Raw genomic sequence first — 21,855 nt, 5'->3', positions numbered from 1 at the left:
AGCAACTTCAAAGTATACTTCATATTACAACAACTACAAAGCATTGGTCACAGTGCAGCATAGCTATGGACGAGTGTGTAATTGGAGGGGTTTTACTGTAAGCCACATATTTTTTTGTCATTTTATCATATAGAAAACTAAAGAGAGGGAGCAACGATTAGACAAAATGGTGACCTTCAAGAGGTATAATCACAAATGTTTGGTATAAATAGGGGTACAACGTTTCCACAATTTAAATTTTTATAACAACATTTATTGGTTGTCTAATTTAAAAAAAACACAGGAATTTGAGCCAATATAGAAAACGCTTGTCTGTTTGAGCTCTAGTTGCACCATATAGGAAATGTTGCCACTGCAAAATGGCCTTCCCTTTTGCAAAGCATGAACAACAATTTGGAGCTTGTCCTCCTTCAGTTTTTGTGACCATTATCTGCTGACATCCCAGTTACACTGGAAGAGCAAACAATATCCCTGCCCTCAGAGTTTAAAGTTGTTAAAATTACTTTTAAGAACCCAATAAAATATATTAATTGATCACAATGTTCTTTGAAAATGGCAATTAAATATAATATCAGGAAACGTGACCTTATTTTTGTTTTCTTTCAAAGCGTGTGGCATGTCTCATGGAGACATAGGTTTTGATGTGGTTACTCTAAAGACAAGTAGTATCAAGAAGCACTGATGAACAACCTCACATCTCCAAATGCTCGAGTATCATAGCTGGATGCAGCTTAAAGCTTTCTTTTGAACAGCGTTCATAATTTGTCCAAGCATAGGCTCGCTGCCAGGCTGTAGATGCAGCAAGATCTCGACTATGTCATGATACTGGAGTATTAAAGCGTTAATTGGTCATTAAACCGAGTTGATAACATCCACTACAACAAGATCTAATATCTCATTTTATTTTGCAACACCCATAATACTCAGTTAAAAATAAAGATTCCAATAACTTGAAGGAAAAAAGTGGATTCATTAAAACAATTTTTAAAACATGTATTTATTTTCTCCCAAACTCTATAAACCCGAACTAACTTAAACGGGAATCTAATTCTGTTAGCCTAATCATGTTAGTTCTTCTCTTCATGCCCCCTCATGCTAAGCCTACTCATAATGCTCAACGACAGGGTACCAGAGTACCTTTCTACCCACAGACTCCCATGTTCTTAAAAAGTGTCACACATTTTTAACTGTTAGTTACCTTCATGAACATTTGTTTACTATTAACTAACTCTTTTTGTTTGCTCTCTTTGTCTTGTTTTATTTTTGAGTCATTGTAATGTGAACTGGATATTTAAACCCCATGCTCTGAGCCGACAACAGGAGGGCCTTTCAAAGCTAATGTTTTCTGCCCTTTCACTCAGCTACCTCTCCAGGACGAGATTGGCAAACAAAGGACACAGAACGAAAATGAGAATCTGGGTAATTACTTGGGTGAAATACTAATTATGGGCAATGGACGAGGCAAACATTAAACTGGACTCAGCGGTAAATTGGGAAATACTGAAAAGTATCAAAATAGGTTGGTTTTTTTTACAGCTTGGAAGTACAGCCTAAATAAAATATTTTGTACCACTGGCATTTGTAATATGGACAAGAGTGATTTTTAATTTAAGGGGTTTTGCTGCACAAATGACAAAGAATTATGATAAATTAGGCCTTGACTGGCAACCCATTTATATACTCGAATACCATAGCAAAGTAACCAATTAAACAACTCTGTTAAAAATATACAGATTGGAAAGATTGTTTAACATTGACAACCTTGTTTGGATTTAATTTTCAGATTGTAGATCGGTCAAACAAATCCACGCAGGTTTCACTTTTGCTATCTAGGAACTTCGGTTTAAATCCTATTCCTAACACAAGCATCAACAGTGCTTAATTTGAGCTGTTGATTTCCAGTGATCAGCACCAGCACTTAATCAACACAAGCACTTCTGACAGTCTGTCACATGGTAGCGCTGTTTCTCTGATTTAGAGATGAGCACAACAATAGTTGTTTAGTAATTTAATCAACGTCAAAAATGACTACTACCTGCTGACCAAACTATTCATATAGCTTTGGGGGCTAAACTAGATTTTCACACTTGTAGGAGTGTGAAGGTTAGTAGTTGTGTTGATGCTGTCATTGGCCACACACAGAAGGGTCAGTGTGTGGTGCAAGCTACAGTGGCCTCCTAACGAGGGCCCTGGTACTTTTTTTTGTTTAACAAACTAAGCACTGCATCAGACCCATTGTGCGATGCTTGGAAGTGGTTTCTCTGCACTATATGGAGGCTTTAAAGTTTGAACTAGTTGATGCCTTCCATACTTCCTAATTTTCGAAATAGTAGCTGCAAACCGAATGGTGACTACACACTCCGCTACTGAGAGGGCCATTTTTTTATTTAGTTCTGATAAATAGGTGAAGTTCTGCAAATCAGTTCTGGCTCACAGAAAAATACATTGTCTTCAAATCACCAGCCCGGGCACTGCCATACCCTTGAGGTGGGTGCCTGGTGCTGTTACAGAATACAGGATTCATTCCTCTTCCAGGCTCGACTATTCTGTAGCAATGTTTGCGGATTCTTTTGTATACAGTACTATTCCGATTAAGGTAAATCAGTTTTGGCAGTATATAATTTAGCAGCCAATGGCCTTTAAAAGCAATCCTTAATTCGGACTAGCAGTAGCACGTGAAGCTTTAACTTCTATCGGCAAACAGAAGTAAACTTTGTCGTACAAGCTATACCACCGTAAGAACTCGACCACATACAGCTGTACAACTTTTTAAAGAAGTCTGGTGCAGTTTCAAAGAGAGGTGCAAACCACTTCACCCATGATCTCCGAAAAAAATAATGTATGTAGAGTTTTTTTTTTTTTATGGAACTATACCGTACACTGAAGTTCTATGACATATCCAGAGGACAATCAATGTTTTGCCAACGATCTGCACACGTCTTGGATGTGGTGCATTAGTGTCTCAAATCAATCGAACCTGCATTTCTCTGCGATGAAATACAGAATCAGTGCAGATGACAACATTGGCACCAATTAGAACAAGTCCCAACAAAGCTGATCATGCGTGATTCCAGCAATGTTTACCAAACTTGGAGGGTTTCCCCCAAAGGAAGCAAACTGGCAGTATTTTCCACCCCAAGACACAATCATGCTAGCCAACCACTAAAGAAGCTCTAGGGGCAACATAGATGCACCCGGCAGTGCAGTCAAGTGCTGTTTTCAGTTCACTTGTGTTGGGTTCCAAAAGTGTGGTATTTGCTAGGTCTGTCCTCTGTGTCTGGACAGTTCCTTTGCATGGTACAATGGCATGTCCCAGACTCTGCACTGAGGTGGTCCAGACGAGCACCACTGCAAAAAGCTGGATCAATGTCTCAGCTGGGCGTGCCTCTTTCGGTGCTGTGCTCTAGAAAGATGGCGGTGATGCCGCTGCCTTCGTGATTGTGCGAACAAACCGGACGGCCTGGGCGAATCTCCACGTGCAATTTCTGTAAACAATAAAAAACAAATTGTACTGTAAGAGAGACAACAGAGACTGTTCATCTGAAGGCCTGATTGGTTACTCAACAGTTTGGCAAAGGATTGGAGAACCTTTTTATAATGCAGGTTAATATTTCAAATTCAGTAACCTTCAAATAGCTCAGTAAGTCTGAAACCCTCCATTCGCATTTGGGCCTCCTTTATGAGCTTTTGGCTCAGGGCAGCACAGCGCTGCAAGGAACCTTGCTGCGCTGCCTTGCGTCAAAAGAAAAGAACAGGAATGCTCCATATTTCTGAGATATGGCACATTCCTGTCCTGTTCCATTGTGCTGGTGCCCAATGGGCTGCCATGTGCCAACGCAGGCACCCTTGTGCCATAGTGCAAGGGTGTCTGCCTTCTAGGGATGATTGTTTTTGTGCAGGAAGGTGTCCTCTTTCTATGTGTGCTGCAGAATGCAGCACACATAGAAAGAGTTAAAAAAACAGGAAAAATAAGAATATTTCTTCTTGTTGTGCCTCTGGCGTTAGAATCTGATGCATTCCCAGGTTTACGATTCCTCGTAAATCTGGGAATGCTTCAGATTCCATGGGTGTTGCGTGAGAACACAAAACAGCAACACCCATGGAACGCTCCTTTCATGCAGTGTTCTGTGGGACAGGGGCACATTTACAAGGCCATAAAAAGACATGCAAAGTGGCTTTGCGTGGCCTTGTAAATATGCTGCGGCACATTGCGCAACCATAGCGTCAAAAAAGTGATGCTCCGGCTGAGCAAAAGTGTTGTTAGGGGGCCTCAGAAATGGGTGCTTAAGACGGGAACCAATGCTTATCTATTCTGTACCGACATTCACATATGCCAGGCCGACATTGCAACAACTGGGCTTCTGGAGCAGCACCCCATAGAAGAAGCATAGTGCCCAAGTCCAGTCTATCTTCTGGATGTTTTGGTCTGCAACCAAGACATTCGATGAATCTGGAAGAAGGGCACAGGCGCGGTCAATGTACCAGAATTCCATTAAGAAATTGATTAGCAAACAGAGGATAGAGCAAAATACAAAATATTCAGCCTTGTAAGAATAAAACGTGCTACAATTAAGAACTGCTAAACATGCTATAATTAAGAACTGCTACCAAAATCTGGCCTGCAACCAAGGGAAGTGAAAATGGGCTTGGAAGCAATGGCAGGAATAAGAAAATAGGGGTACAGAAAATAGAGAGGGTATATTTGCACAATTTATCAAGCTGGGGCATCAAGGTGGAGAGAGAAAAGAGTCCACTAATAAGGAATAGAACTCATTACAACAAATGCATTTTCTATGCATGCCATTACAACGCAAGTCGTTACGACTTGCTGTAGGGGTGGGCGCTGGAGTTTGGAATAGTATAATTTAGTATTCAAACTCCAGTGTGTGCAACAGTAGGGAAGGTATTGGATTGAAAATCCAACACCTTCTGCCCCATACAGCAAGTCGTTGTAACTACTTGCGTTTTAATGGCATGTGATGTAACAACGCATTGTTGTAACCACTCGCATTGTAATGACATGCGATGTATCCTACTAATGAGTATATCTTGAGCTCAGTGGCAAGTTTGGTTAGGTGAGCGGTCTGTCAGTAAAGGTGAGAATCAATCATATTCTGGCAGCCTGAGTCTTGTCAGCTGTACCAATTTGTCAGAATATTACAATTGTTCAGTAGCACAGAGAAGGAAGTGAAACAGGCATTTATAATGAAAACTGTGGTTGGAGATTTCTCCATTGGGGTTGGTGTTTTTTTTGCCTCGTTTGATTTTGAAGTGCCAGCATGATGTCATTAAGGCAGCTTCTATGTGTTGGGTAGAATAACAAACCTGCACAGAATTGTCAAAGCAAAGGTTGTTGTACCACCCAGAGCACTGCATAAGGCCTTAAAAAAAGAAAAACAGTATTGGCAAAGCCAATAGGTTTGGCGTTGTCCACCAGTTTTTGCAAATTCTTATGTTTTTTGCACAACGTTATTGTTAGGGAAGCTGATGGGTTTCAGTCAATCTAAAAAAACTTAATATTGACCAAATTAGAAAAGTTTTTTTTGGTATAAAAAAAGCACACATTACATAAAACTCTCTGACACAGAAGGAAATACTTTATATATGAATATGTTCATTGTGAAAGGACAGCATGACATAACTCATAGTGAAGTCAGACAATGGCTGAAATGTGTTGATACATGGCCCCTTGATGCATGCTTGAGTGGGTTGAAGAATTATGTAAATGACACAAACCAGACAAATGGATGAAATGTGTCTGAAAACCTCTATAAGTAACTGTCATACACATTATTTTAGAAAATCAAAAGGTCTCAGCTAACACAGACTTAAACACAATAATTCTGCCATTGGCTGCCAGCCTCTTTCCATTGAGGAAAAAAAGGTAGAAAGCAGGCACAAGAGAAAAAAGGATAGAAAGAAGGTAGCAAATATCGAGAGAAAGGAGGAAATATGAAAAGAAAAATGCAAGGCGAGAAAAGAAAGAAAAAAGGAATGAACAAATATAAGAAAATTTCAGGAAGGAAAGGAAGAGGGAAATATGTAAAGAAAGAAGAGAAGGAAAACATGAAAGCAAGATGAAGGGATGAAATACAAAAGAAGGAAAGAAAAAGAAGGTAAGAAAGGAGGAAAGATGGAAAGAAAGAACTAAAGAAAGAAAAAGAGAAAAGTATGAAGGGAAAGAGAAATAAGGAAATATGGAAAGAAAGGAGCACACATTGTTAGTCAAACAAAGGAAAAAAGGAAATAACTAAAGGGAAACGTAGAAAGAAAGGTGGACAGATGAAAAGAAATAAGGAGGATAATATGGAAAGAAAGACGTGAAGAAAGTACAGACGGAAAGAACAAAAAAGAGGGAAATATGGAAAGAAACAAGGAAAGAAAAGAAAAAAAGAAAGTAATAAAGAACAAGAAAAAAGCAGGAAGGAAATATGAAAAGAAAACAAAGAAAAAAAGGTGGGAAATAGGGAAAGAAAGAATGAAAAAAGGACTGGAAAGAAGGAACAAAAGAAGGAACGAGAGCAGGAAAGAAAGCAAGACAGGATAGACATGTGGAAAGAAAGAAGGGAAGAAAGGTGGACAGATGGAAAGATACAAAAAGGAAAGAAATAAGGAAAGCGCAGGAAGCAAAAGGAGTGAAATATGAAAAGAATAAAAAAAGGAGGGAAGATCAAAAAAGGAGTGAAATGTTGAAGGGAAGATGGAAAGAAAAAGCGAAAGATGAAAAGAAAGGAGGAAAGAAAGAAAAGAGCAAAAGAAAGGAAGAGGGGAAATATGGAAGGAAAGAAAGAAAAGAAAGGAGTAGGCACATGTGGAAGGAAAGAAAAAAGGAACATATAAAGGAAAATAAGAAAAAAATAAAGGCAGGAAGGAACGAAGGAGAATTGAGGACGGAAATATGGAAATAAAGAAGGAAAGAAAAAAGGAAAGACAGAAAAAGCAGGCAAGAAGAGAAGACATGAGGAAAGGAAAGAAAAACAGGAAGAAACATGGAAAGAAGGGAACATAGAAGGAAGTACATTTTGAAAGAAAAAAGAGGAAAGAAATAAAGAAGGAAATGTGGAAAGAAGGAAAAAAGGACAGAGGTAAAGAAAGAAAAAAGAAAGGAAAGAAAAAGCAAGACAGAAGGGAAATGTGGGACGAAAGGAGGACAGATGGAAAAAAGAATGAAAAAAGAGGGACATGTTGAAGGAAAGAAGAAAGCAAGAAAGAAGAAATGAGTGAAAAGACAGGATGGTAAGAAGGAAAGAATAAGGGAAACATGGAAAGAAAAGAGGAGGGGAAATATAGGCGGAAAGAAAGAAAGAAAGTAGGAGGGAAATATAGAAAGAAAGACAGAACTAAGCAGGGAAGGAGGCAGAAAAGACCAGAAGGAAAGAAATATATAAAACTAAAAGAAGGAAGGAAAGAAAAGGACACAAATATTTTTTAAAAAGGGAAGAAAGGAGGAAAGATTGGAAGAACGGAATGAAAGAAAGGGAAATGTGTAAAGAAGGAAAGAAAGTAAGAAGGAAAGAAAGTTAAAAAAGCAGAATAAACGTAAAAAAATCATGGAAAGGAAGAAAGAAATAAAAAAGAAAGTGAAGAACGAAAGGAAAGAAGGAGAGAAATGTGGAAAGAAAAATGAGGGAAGGTAGGGAACAGGCCAAAAAAGCAGGTAAGAAGAAAAGAAAAAAGCATGAAGGAAAAAAGGAGGAAACATGGAAAAATAAGGAAATTTGAAAGAAAAAGGAAGAAAAGGAAGGAACAAAAACGCAGGAAAGAAAGGAGGAGGGAAATATGGGAAGAATGATAGAAAAAAGCAAGAAAGAAAGCAGAAAAAGAAGGGAATAACAAAATATAAAAAAGCAGGAAGATTAGAAGTGAAGGAGTGAAATATGGAAAGGAAAAAGAAGAGAAATATGGAAAAGAGTAAAGCTGGAAAGAAGAAAGCAGTGAAATGTAGAAAGGACAAAAATATAGAACAAAGGAAAGACAGGAGGGAAAGCAAGGAAAAAGCAAAGAAATGAAAAAGAAGGCAAGAACAGGAAAGAGAAAGTGAAAAAATCAGACCGGAAAAAAGGAAAGAAAAGAGGGAAACATGGAAAGAAAGAAGAAAAGAAAAGGAAATGATGGGAAAGCAGGAGAGAATGGAGGAAATATAAAAAGAAAAAAGATCAAAAAAAGCAGGAAAGAAATAAGGACAGAAAAGGAAAAAAGGAAAAGGAAAAAAGTCACATGGAAAAGAAGGAAGGAATGAAATATAGAAAGAAAAGGAGCAAGGAAAGAAGAAAATAAATATGGGATGGAGAGAATAAAGGAGGACAGATAGAAAAAAGGAAGAAAGACAGAAGGAAATCAGTACAGAAAGAAAGGAAGGGAAAGAAGGAGAAAAATGTGGAAGGAAAGAAATGAGGAAAACACAGGAAAGAAAAAAGAAAAGAAAGAATGAGGAAAGAAAGGTAGGCAGGAAAGAAGGAAGCACAAAAGGAAAGAAAGAACTGAAAAAGAAAAGCAGGAAGGCAAGACAGAAGGAAGAAATATGGAAGGAAAGAAAAGAAATGTGGAAAGAAAGCAGGAAAGAAAAACGCAAAAACAGGAAAGAAAAAATAAAGGAAAAAAGAAAAAGCAGTTAGGAAAATAGGAGGAAATATAGAAATAAATAAAGGAGGAGGGAAATATGTAAAGAAAGAAGAAAAAAGCAGGAAAGAAATAAGGAAAGAAAATGGAAAAGCAGGCAGGAAAGAAAACAAGAAAATAAAGGTGGACAGATTAAAAGAAATAAAAATGAAGGGAAGCAAAGAAAGACTGAAAGAAAAAGAAAGAAAAAGGAAACAAATAGGAATGAACAAGAGTAGGAAAGAGATGGAGAGATGGAAAGTGAGGGGGAAAGAGGAGAAAAAGAAAAATGCATTAAGGAACGAAAAGAGGATATATGAAACAAAAGAAGGAACAATTATAAGAATGGTAGAAAAAATGGAGGAAAGATTATAACAAGAAGGAGGAAAACTGAAAAAGAAAAAGGGGAGATGGAAATATGGAAGGAAGGGAAGAAAGGGCAAGATGGAAAGAAGGAACAAAAGAAGGAAAAATGAAATAAGTAAAGAAAAAGAAAAGCAGGGTGGAAAAAAGTAAAGAGAAGGGAAATAGGAGATAGGGAAAGAAAAAGAAATATGGAAAGTAAAAAAGACAGAAAAAGCAAGGAAGGTAGGAGAAAGCAGGAGAGAAAGCATCAAAGAAACAAGTAAAGAAATGAAAGAAGATGGAAGGAAATTAACAATTACAAAAGAAAAAAAGAAATGATATGGAAAAAAACTGGAAGGGAAGAAGAAAAGAAAAGCAGGAATGATAGATAGAAAGAAGGAAGAGAAACAAAAGTAAGGAAAAGGGATAGAAAGAATGAAAAAACAAAAAGGCAGAAAGAAAAGGGAAAGAGGAAAAAAGATGGATGGAAAGAAAAATGAAAGGAAAATAAAGAACAGGAAAGACGGAAAGTAATAAGGAAAATTAAAATTAAGCCGGAACGCAAAAAAGTAGGAAAAAAATGAAAGGTAAGAATTAATTGATTCAAGAAAAGAATGAAAGAAAGCAGGAATGAAAGAAGGTAAGAAAGAAGGGGAAGGTAAAAAAAGAGCATGAAGGAAAACCAGGAGAGAAGGAAAGAAAAGATGACTGGAAAGAAAGACAAGAAAAATATGAAAAGGATAGTAAGGAAAGAAAAAAGGAATGGCAACAAAACAAAGAAAGAAAAAAGCAGGAAGGAAACAGAAGGAAGAAAATGTGGAAAGAAAGGAAGGAAGATGGAAAGAAAAATAGAAAGAAGGGAAAAAAGAAGAAAAGGAAAAGGTGAGCATGAAAGAAATCAGGGAATGAAAAAAAAAGATAATGAACAAAGAAGGGAAATATTGGAAAAAAGAACGAAAGAGACAACAGTATAAAATAAAGGAAAAATAAATGAAAGAAAGAACAAAACGAAAGTAGGAAATAGGGAAAGAACAAAGGAGGGAAATGCGGAAAGAAGAAAGGACAGATGGAAGGAAAGAAGGAAACTAATAGGAAAAGAAAGAAGTAAAAAGCTGAAAGGAAGAAGGAACAAAAGAAAGACAAAGCAAGAAGGAAAGAAAGGAAGGGAATATCAAAAGAAAGGAGAATAGATGGAAAAAAGAAAGAAGGAAAAGTGAAATAAAGGATGTACATATTGATAGAAAGTAGGAGAGATGGAAAGAAAGAAGGAAAGAGAAAGAAAGGAGAGAAACAACAGCAGGAAAGAAAAGGTGGGAATTATGGAAAGAAAGATGGAAAGGAAAGAAAGAAGGAATTAAATAATGAAGAAAGAAAGGAGTAAAGAATGAAAAAGCAGGAAGAAATAATAGGAAGAAAGAAAACACAGGAAAAACTGAAACTTCTAGTAGAAGAAGGAAAAAGAAAGAAAGCAGGAAGGAAAGAAGGTACGAAAAGGTGAACTATGGAAAGGAGAAATATGGAAAGAAGAAAGGAAGCAAAACCCGGAAGGAAAGAAAGGATGGAAATATCGAAAAAAAGCAGGACAGATGGAAAGAAAGAAGGAAATAAAAGGGAGATATAGGGATAGAAAGAAAAAAAAGAAAAAAGCAGGAAGGAAATAAAGAATGAGGGAACTATGAAAAAAGGAGGAAAGATGGAAAGACGGTAAACAAAAAAAAGGAATGGAGGAAAGAAACAAAAAAAAGAACTAAAAAAGAATGTAGAAAGAAAATACAGAAAGGAAGGAAAGAAAGAAGAAGAAAGGAAAGCCAGAATGAAGGAAAGGAGTAAAGGAAGAAGAAAGAAAGAAAGAATGAAAGGAAGCTATAAAGTATTAAGGAAAGAAAAAAGAAGGAATATGAAAAGAAAAAGATGAAAAGAAAGGAATGAATACTGAAAAGAAAGAAAAAGAGAATACGAAAGGAAGAAGGAAAGTTAGAAGGAAATAAAGCAAAGTAAAGAAAGCAAGGAAGAATTAAAAAAGAAGGAAAGCAAGAAAAAGTGAAAGAAGTAAAGGGTAAAGAAAGAATGAAATAAAGAGGGATAGAAAGAAAGATGGAATAATGGAAAACACAAACGAAAGAAGGCAAGAGAGAAGTATGGACATTTTGAAAGAAAAATTGAGAAAAAGGAGGAATGGTGGAAAGAAAAAAGGAATGAAAGTTAAAAGCAGGAATAAAGGAAGGAAATGAATGAAGAAAAGAAAGATGTATAAAAGGCAAGAAAGATAGAATTAAAGAAGGAAGACAGGATGAAAGAATGAGGGAAAGAAAGAAGAAAAGGAAAGAGGAAGGAGGATTGAAAAATGGAAAACAAAAAAAGCAGGAAAAGGAAAAAAGCAAGAAAAAGGAAAGAAAAAACAATGAAAAGAAAGAAGGTAGGAGAGAAAGAAAGTACTTCAAATTAAGCACAATAAAGATTGAGTTTCTCTCCGAGCAACGTTTATTAAAGGAACACTGGTGATATTGAGTCTAGAATAAATATGTTCTGAAGAATTGTCTGCCTATGAATTCACATATATATTAAAGCTTTCAGTTTGTGTACTGCATGCATAGTAAAAAGAGAATAATGTACAGTTACACGCAAACGTTTGAAATGAATGCAATCTGTTATTCTATGAAATACGAGCATTCAGATGAATAAAGGGCACTTCAAAAGGAATTTACAACAACATTGGCAATAGATGGGAACAGATAAAGAGTGGAATGTGGCCTGTGTTCACATCTTGTAGAAAGGTCCGGCCTCAGGCTTTAAACATAAAGTCAACACTAAAGTAATTAAAAAGCAAAAACAAAAATGCTGGCACTGATGGAACGACCTTGTATGTGAATGTGCTCATGGCGAAAGAGCAAAATACAGTCATTCAAAGAGAAGGTAACCAGTGGCTGAAGAAGGGTGACCCATTGCCCCATGCTGTGTGCTGCAGTGGGCGGACGCAAAACGTGAGTGATACAACAGCCCAATGGATGAAGAGAGGTGGCTAAAAGCTCCTTTAAGAAAAATACATACATATATATATATATATATATATATTTAGTAAATTCAAAAGGGTGTAGCTAATGCCAGACCTAAAATTACAAAAGCAAAAGGTTTAGCTATGATGTGCAGAACATATTGCAGGATTGTTGTAGAAATGAACTAAGGTGCTAGAGAGGGCTGTAAGACTAATGACAAGAATGATCAAATGTCAAGCACATCCACCCAAGTAAATGCGGATTGGTGAGTTTACGAATGAGGAGTAAAGAAAAGGGCAGTCCAGGGGGAGAGATGTGTAACGCATGTGGTCGTAGAGAGCTAGAATGTAGAGCACCTGCTTGTAGCACCAATTTGACACTATCATAAAGAGACAGTGCAGGGATGTAGCCGAACCTACGATCAGAACTGTTGGCCACTGCACTGCCAGGTCATTAGATTTCCTTATCCTGGATCTCCATGGTGGTCATCGGCATAAAAATATAAAATGACCCTGTGAAAAAAATCCTTATTTTCTGAGTGGTTACCATGGATTTGTCACCTTTTTCCTGGACACTATGGGGCATATTTACAAGGGAATGGAGAAGCGCGGCATTCAGCCAAAATTGCTAACACTGCGCTCTGCCATTTTGAAAACGCAGGGATGCACCATATTTATAATAATACGGAGCACCACTGCGTTTTCCCTAGCGCTGGCGCTAAATTCTGCTGCCTAGTGCCAATGCAAGCATCCTTGCACAGTAGTGAAAGGATATCTGCGTTGCAGGGAATGATTGTTTATTTGCAGGAAAGTGTTCCTTTCTCCACATAAGCAATCCCTAATGGTAACTTGTAACTTCTATGTGTGCAGCAGAATGCAGCACATATAGAAGTTACAACTCGTCATTTTTTAATGATTGCTCATGTGCAGGTAGGGATACTTTCCTGTGCATGAACAATCGCTAATGGTGAATGGTGAATTGCTGTTTCTATGTGTGCTGCAGAATGCAGCACACATAGAAACAGCAAAAACTTGGAGAAATTAATAATTTCTGCTCATTACCCCAGATTAAGACCAGGTTTTCCCTGGTCTTATTTCAAGCGCTGCCCCATATTTACGGCCCCTTTGTAAATAAGGGGCAGCGTAAAAAATCAATGGGTGTTGTAATCCACCTCAACGCCCATTGCCCATCCCTTTCACACTAAGTGCTGTGTGAAAGATGGCTTAACACCGCCTTGTAAATAAGGTGAAGGGCTATTCGCCACAGGAACGTCATAAGAAGTGACGTTCCCTGGCGTTTTGGTTTTGTACTATCCATGGTAGCGTTCTAACACATTAGCCCTCAGTTAGGGGGTCAGGCGTTCCTCCTGTGTAATGGTTATTAGGACAGTATGATGAATCTGTATGAGGTTTGCTCCTCAGAATTTGGTCTCAGGAGCAAGCCGAAACTTGTTATTAAACTGTGTCTATACCATAGCTACCTAATTCATGGTTTTTACTCCTGTGAAGAAAGATGGAATGCACTTTGGTATCCGTCAATTGTTTGCAATCCATGTATTAAAATCAATAAACAGATTTTGACCAAAAAAAGAGACATTCCTGTGATAATAAGCTCTTGTAAATATGTCCCTATATTTTGCTGGCTTTAGAACTCTTGGGCACTTTACCCCTGCTAACCAGTAGTATAGTGCCTGTGCTCCCGCTTTAATCTATAAGTTCCTAGTATATGTTACAAGGTGTACCAGGGGCCTGTAAGGCAAATGTCATTAGTGGACTGCAGCACCTATTGAGCAATCTACTTCAGTGACTGTGTAAAACATTCAGGCCTACTAATGTAGTCTGGCTGTATCAGTGCAAAAATTGCAATTCAATCTGTCAAAATAAAGCCTTTTGAAAGGTCTAAACCTCTTTTTTAAATATTAACAAGTCACCACCATGTAAACCTTTCAGCTCACAAGAAAGGGTGCATAGTATTTAAAAGTAGAACATGTAGAAATGTAAAGTTAACATGTCCTAACGGTGACTAGCACCTCAAAGCTATTTTCACTGTAGGAAGGCTGGCTGGCCCATAAAACAAACCTGAGTGCAGATTCAAATACTAATACTGTAGCTCAAGAACAGGACTAGCTAGAAACTTAATGAAACAACTATTTTAATAGTTATTAAAAATCCAATTCAATGGTGAAGTCCTGTTTTTAATAAATATTAAGGACAAGTAACTTTTAGAAAGTTACTTTATCCCTGTCTGAAGTTCCTGGAGGCTAATTCACATTTGCTGTCTAGCTTTATCCAGCCAGTAATTAGCATTTCATTAGGTGAGAAAAGGGTGTTAGATGCCTCCCAGCAGCAAACAACTTGGCTGACCGCAATGGGCAGAGAACTTCTCTGAACCTCATAGAAATACAGGGTGGGGACTGTGGGCATGATCTGTGACACTAAAATGTAAATCCCACTGGAGTGTCAAATCCTGCTTGAAAGGTCTGCTGGGTTTACATATAACACTGGGGGTGCACTTAAAAGGATGGTAACAGGGTGCCAAAATAATTCTTGTGTATCCGCTGTCTGGTTCCAGGCAAACCATGTTTTTGTCGTATCTGACATAGTTGACTGGGTTTATTGGGGGTACAGTGGCTACTTGAAAATGCTCAAACTGTCTAGGGATGGCTCAGGAAAGGTTTACCTCATTGGTTAGGGCATGCCCAGGAGTCATTCCTACTCACTATCCCTCTCAAAGCATATATCTGGCATTTCAAGGCACCCACTTTGGAGCACTGCTGGCTGAGAAAGTAGAGAAAGGAACTCAATCTGCTGTCTGCTACCTGAGAGGAGCTCTGAAGGACTAGACCTGCTCCCTCTTGTCCCTAAGGTAAAGATGTGGACTTGAAGGGACAGAAGGCTGACCTCTTGTTCAGGCTATACGGATAAATCAAGCTACAAGAGGCCTATCCTGCAACTTCCCAGCTGACCAGTGACAGCTGGACCCTGCTGTTGGTCTCTGCCTGACACCCTGTGAATCTAGGTGCCTCCCTGAAGTCCTGGGACCATTGAAAGCAACTCCTACGGTGGATTGGGAGCTAAAGGACTAAGTTAAAAGGTAAAATCTTTGACCAGGCAAACCTAGTTGTCATATCCGGATCACACTCCATTTTAGTCAGCCTCAAACTGTGCCTAGGCCCCGGTCTACTGATATCACTGACTATCATCGTCACTTTGTGCTTCTTGGCGCTATTCCTACTTAAACCTTTAAAAAGTCATATCTCCTTTGCCCCTTATAACATTTTACTATAATTTTCTAGTTCGGCTTGGGATTGTAATTGTTGTGCATTTTGACTTTATTACTGTTTTGGTACTGTATAATTACTTTACACATTGCCCTACGTTAAGCCTTTCTGTTCTTTGGCCTAGTACCAGGGGGTTGGGCTCAAGTTAATTTGATAACTTTGAGAGTTTCGTCACCCACCTCGAATAAGGATCCACTGTCTTAAACCCTGCCATGGATCAAATAGAAAACGTCTTCTTAGGGAGTTTGTTCTAGAAAAAGTATACAGTGCATGCCAAAAAACCCCCATTGTAGTTTCAAAGCATACTTCATTGCCTTTAGTGCTTTATCTGTGCCAGTGGATGTTCTGAAGGCAGGGAGAGCCACATCAGGCAAAATAGGGATTTCATAATATGTTCGATGATCCTCCACCGCTGGAGCAAATGCTGGACCTTTATTGCCATAGCAGGCTCACAGGCGATCCATCGTAATTTAAATTACTACTTTAGTATTTTCTGCGTTTCTTTGTGGAAATTCACCCAAGCACCATTTCATCTCACTCAAAAGGTTGCTCAATCATTGTGAGAAAATATGCAATTTTATGGAGCACACAGCAAATTATTTGACCACTGTAATAGGGCATTTGCTGTCAAAGCCTGGCAAAAGCTACAAATAAACTACGAAAATGTGTGCAGCAAGCTTAAGGAGAAAGAGAAGGAGGACAGAAACAACCTAGTATAAATAATGGAGCAGCTCAGACTAGTGAAAAAGAAAGATGAATGTTTCAATGCAATTTAAAGTGCAGAAATTATACATAGACGGAAGAATCGTGACTGTGTTGGAAAAAAGATGGCTCCTTATTGAACCGTACCATAACTGTAGCGTAATAGGCATCGAAAACTAGAACCCTGAGGTATCTAAGTAATGCATATCCAGGCCAGGTTTCTAAATTGTCCCATAGGATATGTTCCTTTGAAAAACTAAGTATACTGTTTAACTATTGTTCTCTTTTTATGTCATGGTATATTATGTAAACTGATTGTAATTGGGGATTTTACATTTATTGTTTTTATCAATTGTTTTGTATAAAACTGTGATAGATAGGAAGCGTATTGAAATTTTAAAATTGTAACTAGTTTTTTAATAAAAGATTTTTGTAAAACTTCAGTGCTGTTTAGCAATTGATTCAAATATTAGGAGGGATTTTGCCTGATGAATTGTATTATTGTGCGCCTTGTGAGGTACGACCTAGTTGTGAGTTGAACCTTGTATCCTGTTCCTTTCATAACCCAAGGGAATATTTGTTTTACTTGGCGAGAGAGTGCATGGCCAGGTGTGAAACAAAGTGTAGATGTTTATTACAGGATTCAGAGGCCCACTTGTATTGGAGAAAAGCAGAAAGTATGGATGGGACCATACACAATAAACCACAAGATGTTGCTCTTCAAAAGATCCCCTTCCAGATCCTGGAAGGGAGACATTAAACTCCGCACCACTCCTTTGCTTTCCATGTTAACATAAACCTCGGCCTCACTCGCCTCCTCTTCTTTTGCTTGGTTCTAAATAAAGAGGTACTTACTCCTTTCACAGTGGGGGCCCTCCCAGCCTCGGCAGTCGCAGCGGTAGCTTCCATTTCGAAGAATGCAAACTCCTTCATTCATGCATGGGTTGGGCCTGCACAAGTTCACTGGACGCTTAGCCTCTAAAATAGAAGTGAATGAAAGTTACTATAAAAAAATTGCATATTAAGGAGCCCCTGTAGGCTGGAAAAAGTCTCAGTTCAGAACACATTGTCATAATATATTGAGACTCCATCGGCCAAGTAATAGCCAGTGAAGATACTGTCCGAGTCATGCATCAGCTCAATAACAAACAGTGACGAAGCAAAAGGTCTGGCTTGTTTTAGGTATGTGTTCTTTGTTGTAATGGCTGTATATGTATGAATGTGCCAATAGAAAACTCGCATACAGGCACCCACATGCATACAGGCAATTTCAAGATGTATGCACACACAATTAAGTCAGACATCCCACATGGGCACCGGGATGGACAAGCCGCCACATGTTTCATGTTGGCTGGGCTACAAGTAGGGCCTGGCCACAGGCAAAGTCATCAATTGACTTATCATGTAAATCGCACAATAGATGTAGTGCTTAATTTGCGCCAGTGGTTGCAGGGGACCCACCAGCACTTATTTTTCCTCACCAGACTTTCACCCAGAGCAATACAGAGAAAAAGACACAAGAGGGAAAGATGGAGGAAGAGAAAAACAGGAAAAGTGATACAAGGAAAGAATGGGGATTCCAGAATACGGTGGACGCTCCTCCTTCGCTGCCCCTGCAGGCTCGCAGGCCACCCAACGTAAATCAAATTACCACTTTAGTATTGTCTGCGTTTCTTAGAGAGACTAACCCCAAGCACCATTTGAACACTTGATCGTGCTCAGCACGTTGTTTTATGTGATAGGGGCTGGGCCACCGTGATGGGAACTTCCCTGTCAAGGCTCGGTAAAAGCCTGAATAGGAGCCTGCAGGAGTGAGGTAAAGAGGAGGGGGTGCCTGGTGATGTATTAAAGAGGCATGGGGTTTAAACAAGACTAGGCTGTCTTGGTATTCGGCACCCAACTTTCCATACTTTTGTATTAGAAATTAAGTACTCTATAAATGAAATGTAAAAATAAGAAAAGGCACTTGTCAACGAAGTTGGAATGTTTGTGCGGGACCAACTGAACTGATTCATTTATAAGAGTGTCAAAATTGTCATTTAGGAAAAAATGTTCCTTCTCTGAAACTCTGCTGATATTACAGACCAAGTTTAGAAGATGTATACTGCTCTTTTGTCCACACGCCATTCGAAATCCCATAACATATTTCACCTGCCCGAAGGCACTCTACAGTGGATGGGCTTTTGATCTTAGCGACCCTCTTATCCCACACACGGGAACAGGGTACGCACCATGGGGCATATTACCAACAACTAGCGATAATTATCGCTATGTTGGTTTAGCGGCGATATTTTTATCGCCGAGCTGCGGCGATTTTTATCGCTTAGGAGCCTTGCTATTATCAAGGTTTATCTCCTAAGCGATAAAAATCGGCCGCAATGCATGAATATCGCTGAAAAGTAAGCGATATTCATGCATTACCGAGCAAATGCTCTTAGCCATGTTATCCACCTCCCATTGGATAACATGGCTAAGAACTGCTCAGGGGCAGGTGTTAGCTTTTGGAGATATTCGCGCTTAGCGCGAATAACTCCAAAAGTTGGTAATAGGAGATAGCGATGTTAGCGACTGTTTCCAGTCGCTAACATCTTGGCACGCCCACTTTGCATGTCACTAGTGATAAATATCACTGACATGCAAAGCGGGGCCCAAGATGGTCGCTATCTCCTACTAGCTGTCGCTAACTGGTGTTAGCAACAGCTAGGTAATAGGGAGATAATTTTATCTCCGCTTTCTTGGCTTTTAAAGCCAAAAAAGCGGTGATAAACCCCCTTGATAATATGCCCCCATAATCTGATCGCATAACAGCTAGCAAACACGAATTTTCATAGCAGTCTGCCCAGGGGCGTAGCTTGGTCTGTAAGGGTGGAGGGTGAGTTTCAGATTTCCCGACACTCACGCTGGCATAGAATGTTAAAATGCATTATACGACAAGAATGGCTCATGAGATGGCAGCAGAAAGGGAGAGGAATGTGGTTTAGTATGCGTACTAAGAGAGAGAAACACAACATTTTGTAAAATATTTTTGGGGAACATTCAAAACAGATGATGTGAACGTGTGTTTTTGTCAGTGTGTGCATGCAAAAATCCCAGGTGAAATCCAACAGACACCTCACCAAACCCGACTGAAAGCATCTGTACCCTACTATTCATAGGACAATACATTTATTAGGGTGGTGTAACACCCCCAACCCCCTCCACCCCCTCCCCATGAAGCAACGCCCTGAGTCTGCCCTGTGATTTATGAGCAAGTAACTGTGACACAGTTCCTCAGGCAAATGCCTGGATATCTTCCAGCACATCCTGTTGACTGCATTTTAGAAACACAGTCTCACCTGTCGGTTTCATGGCCTAAATCCTAGAACCTTAAAACAGCAAGGTGGGCGTGAGCTTTAAGCAACAAACATAAAATAACAAGGTATTTCTGAAAATATCCAATTGAGATCGGGAATACATTTTGAGTAAGAAACACATTCTATTTAAGGAACGAAGTGTTTGGGAAGAAAGGGTGGTAAAAGAAGGAAAAAGGAACAGGATGCATAGAGGGCACAAGAGGAAAGGAAGAATGGGGAGGAATAGAAGTGGGCATGTAGGGAAGAGGAGAATACGAGAAGAGGGATTAAGGAATATGAGAAGGATGAAAAAAGGAAAAAGAAGGCACTGAGTAGGTAAACTTGAAAGGAGGGGTGAGATGGGTGATAAAGAAATGAAGGTTAGACAATGTGATCAACAATTTTACATCAGATGTCATCTGTTCTTCTTCTCACATCGTGCACCGACCAATCCATCTCTCCTCAGTGCTTTCTTTGAGCCCTTTCTCTGTGCCTGTCCCTATCTCTCGCCATCAGTCTTCCTTCTCTCTCGTCCCTCTCATTTTCCATCAAAATACACACACCCTGCCCCACCCTCAAACCACACATAGACACACCTTCCACCCGCTACTCCCAAATCAAGTGCAGGTGATGTATCTGATGCTCCAGCTCAAAGGAATCTGAGAATGCTACAAACAAGTGAAATTGGGTTGAGCAAGCTTTTGGTGGAAGGGGGATGCCTGCACCACCAGCTTTTGGCATCTGTTGAATTAACCACCAGTTAAAAATGCAAACAACTGGATTGGGTACATTAAGACAAAGAAAACAAGCAGGAAACTCCTTGAGCATTACTGAAAACTACATTAGCAAATGCCATAGCTCGAGTTTTGTATTAAGTGCACACCCCTTTCAACAAATAGATTTTTGTTAAGATCACTGCATATACAGGAGCCTATTCACATACTGCATTTTGTAGTACACAAAGTAGTAGTACTAAACACTTATTACAAAATGCTACTCACAAACCTACAAGTGGATACCTCCACCTCGCCTATGTTTTCTGTGCAAAGCTCTTCACAAACATAGAGAAGAGTTTTTGTAGTAACTGTGGGTGAGACCAAGGAGAAAGGCTGGAAAATGGGAATAGTTACCATTATGGAAATTTAAGGAGGGGTTGAGGAATGGGTAAGGAGCGGCTTACAGTGGGATATGCTAATGCAAACACCAACCCACAAAAGAGTAAGACCATTGCTATTCATAAACTAGACTTATATTATTCCAGACTTGAAAGTCACAAATCAATGGAAATTGTACTCCATACATATATTAACATGCATTTTAAACGTATTAAAATTGTGAGAAAGTGGATTATTAGTTGGGGTGGATTGTAGCTTGGCAGCTCGGGCTGGACTGTTCCCATGAGGCACAGGGTCAAGGCTGATTTGCATATGGCCATGTATGAACTGGGGTGGTGTGGAGTGCAAAAAAAACGATGGATTTAGGCCCAGATCTCTGTACTGGGGTGAATGTATGACATTGTTCTGCATTCCGTCCATCAACTGTTGTTTGTGAAGGTGGATTGTAGTCCACCACATGTAATAATGGCACTATTCTTGTTAGGTCTAGTAAACGTTAAAGTAATTTAAACGTAGCTATGGCACAGAGCAGGCAGGCTTAACTTAAGAAAATGTGTAGAGTATGTAGCAGTACCAAAACAGTTAAGAAGTCAACACAACACAATAAAAATCCCACACTATTTTATAAAAATAGATAGTATTTTATTAAACAAAATGACACCAAAACAAAAAACTAGGGGGTGTGGCTGCAACTGCCAAGATGGTGGCCGTGTTTTAATAATGCTCAAGGACCTCCTCCAATATCTGCAGCCATCTTGCTGCCAACGCTGGACAAAATATAAATGAGCCCCAGTGATTTTGTACCCTCAATGGAGCCGCAACACTGAAAATATCTGCTTTGCCAGTTGGCCACTGGAAGATTTCGGAGTGCAGCCACAAGCACGCCTGACAACATAGCACCTGGCAGCTGTGGAAAGGCCTTGCCTGTATGCTCCCGGTGTTCCTGGATCGGGACGAACTGGAAGCTGTGCCCGAATTCCATGGCAAGACCCGAGGAAATGAGCGGCAACTGACTGTGTTGAGAGCAGGTGACAGAGGGAGCAGTGGCAGGAGGGCCCATCCGGAGGAACTGTCGGTCATGGGGTGAGTCTGCCTCCTGCTCTAGCCTGGCCTGGCTGCAGACGGAAGCTTCACTGCATATGGGATGCAGGTGAGAGGTGGTAAAATGGAGGAGCTCGCCCGGAGACCCAGTGGAACTGGTGGTGTGGGCCGAGTCGCGACTCTTGCTTTGCTTTAGGGCTGGGTGCAGACTATCGATTCACTCCGTGGGTAGCATTGACCAGCCCCCACGGGGGTGCTGCGGGTAGCTGAGGCAGTAGAGGTGTCTGCTACTACCAAAAAGGTCCTAGCGACTGCTCGTTCTACCTTCTTCTCCTACATCAGTGAGTGGGCGGGCTGGGGGCAGCTACTCCTGGACTCCCTGCATCATGCCATTTTCAGGCCCCATCTACTTGAGGTAACCCCGCTCACCAAGACTGTGGCCCTAGAGG

At 39.7% G+C, this 21,855-nt stretch overlaps 1 protein-coding gene across 1 annotated transcript in view; it reads right to left on the bottom strand.

Annotated features, from left to right (window-relative positions):
* Positions 1-237: 237 nt before the first annotated feature.
* The window catches only part of VWA2 (von Willebrand factor A domain containing 2), a 282,676-nt gene continuing 261,058 nt past the window's right edge, over positions 238-21,855 (bottom strand). Inside the window, exons 13-14 of the mRNA XM_086922879.1 lie at positions 16,774-16,896; positions 238-3,485 (exon numbers count right to left, since the gene is read on the bottom strand). Coding sequence (XP_086779005.1) covers positions 3,364-3,485; positions 16,774-16,896 — 245 coding nt within the window. The 3' untranslated portion in view covers positions 238-3,363. The remainder of the gene's footprint in view (positions 3,486-16,773; positions 16,897-21,855) is intronic.

The sequence above is a fragment of the Lissotriton vulgaris genome, chromosome 5 (assembly GCF_964263255.1).
Source record: "Lissotriton vulgaris chromosome 5, aLisVul1.2, whole genome shotgun sequence".
Lineage (NCBI taxonomy): Eukaryota > Metazoa > Chordata > Amphibia > Caudata > Salamandridae > Lissotriton > Lissotriton vulgaris.
This window is presented reverse-complemented; position numbering and strand designations above follow the sequence as displayed.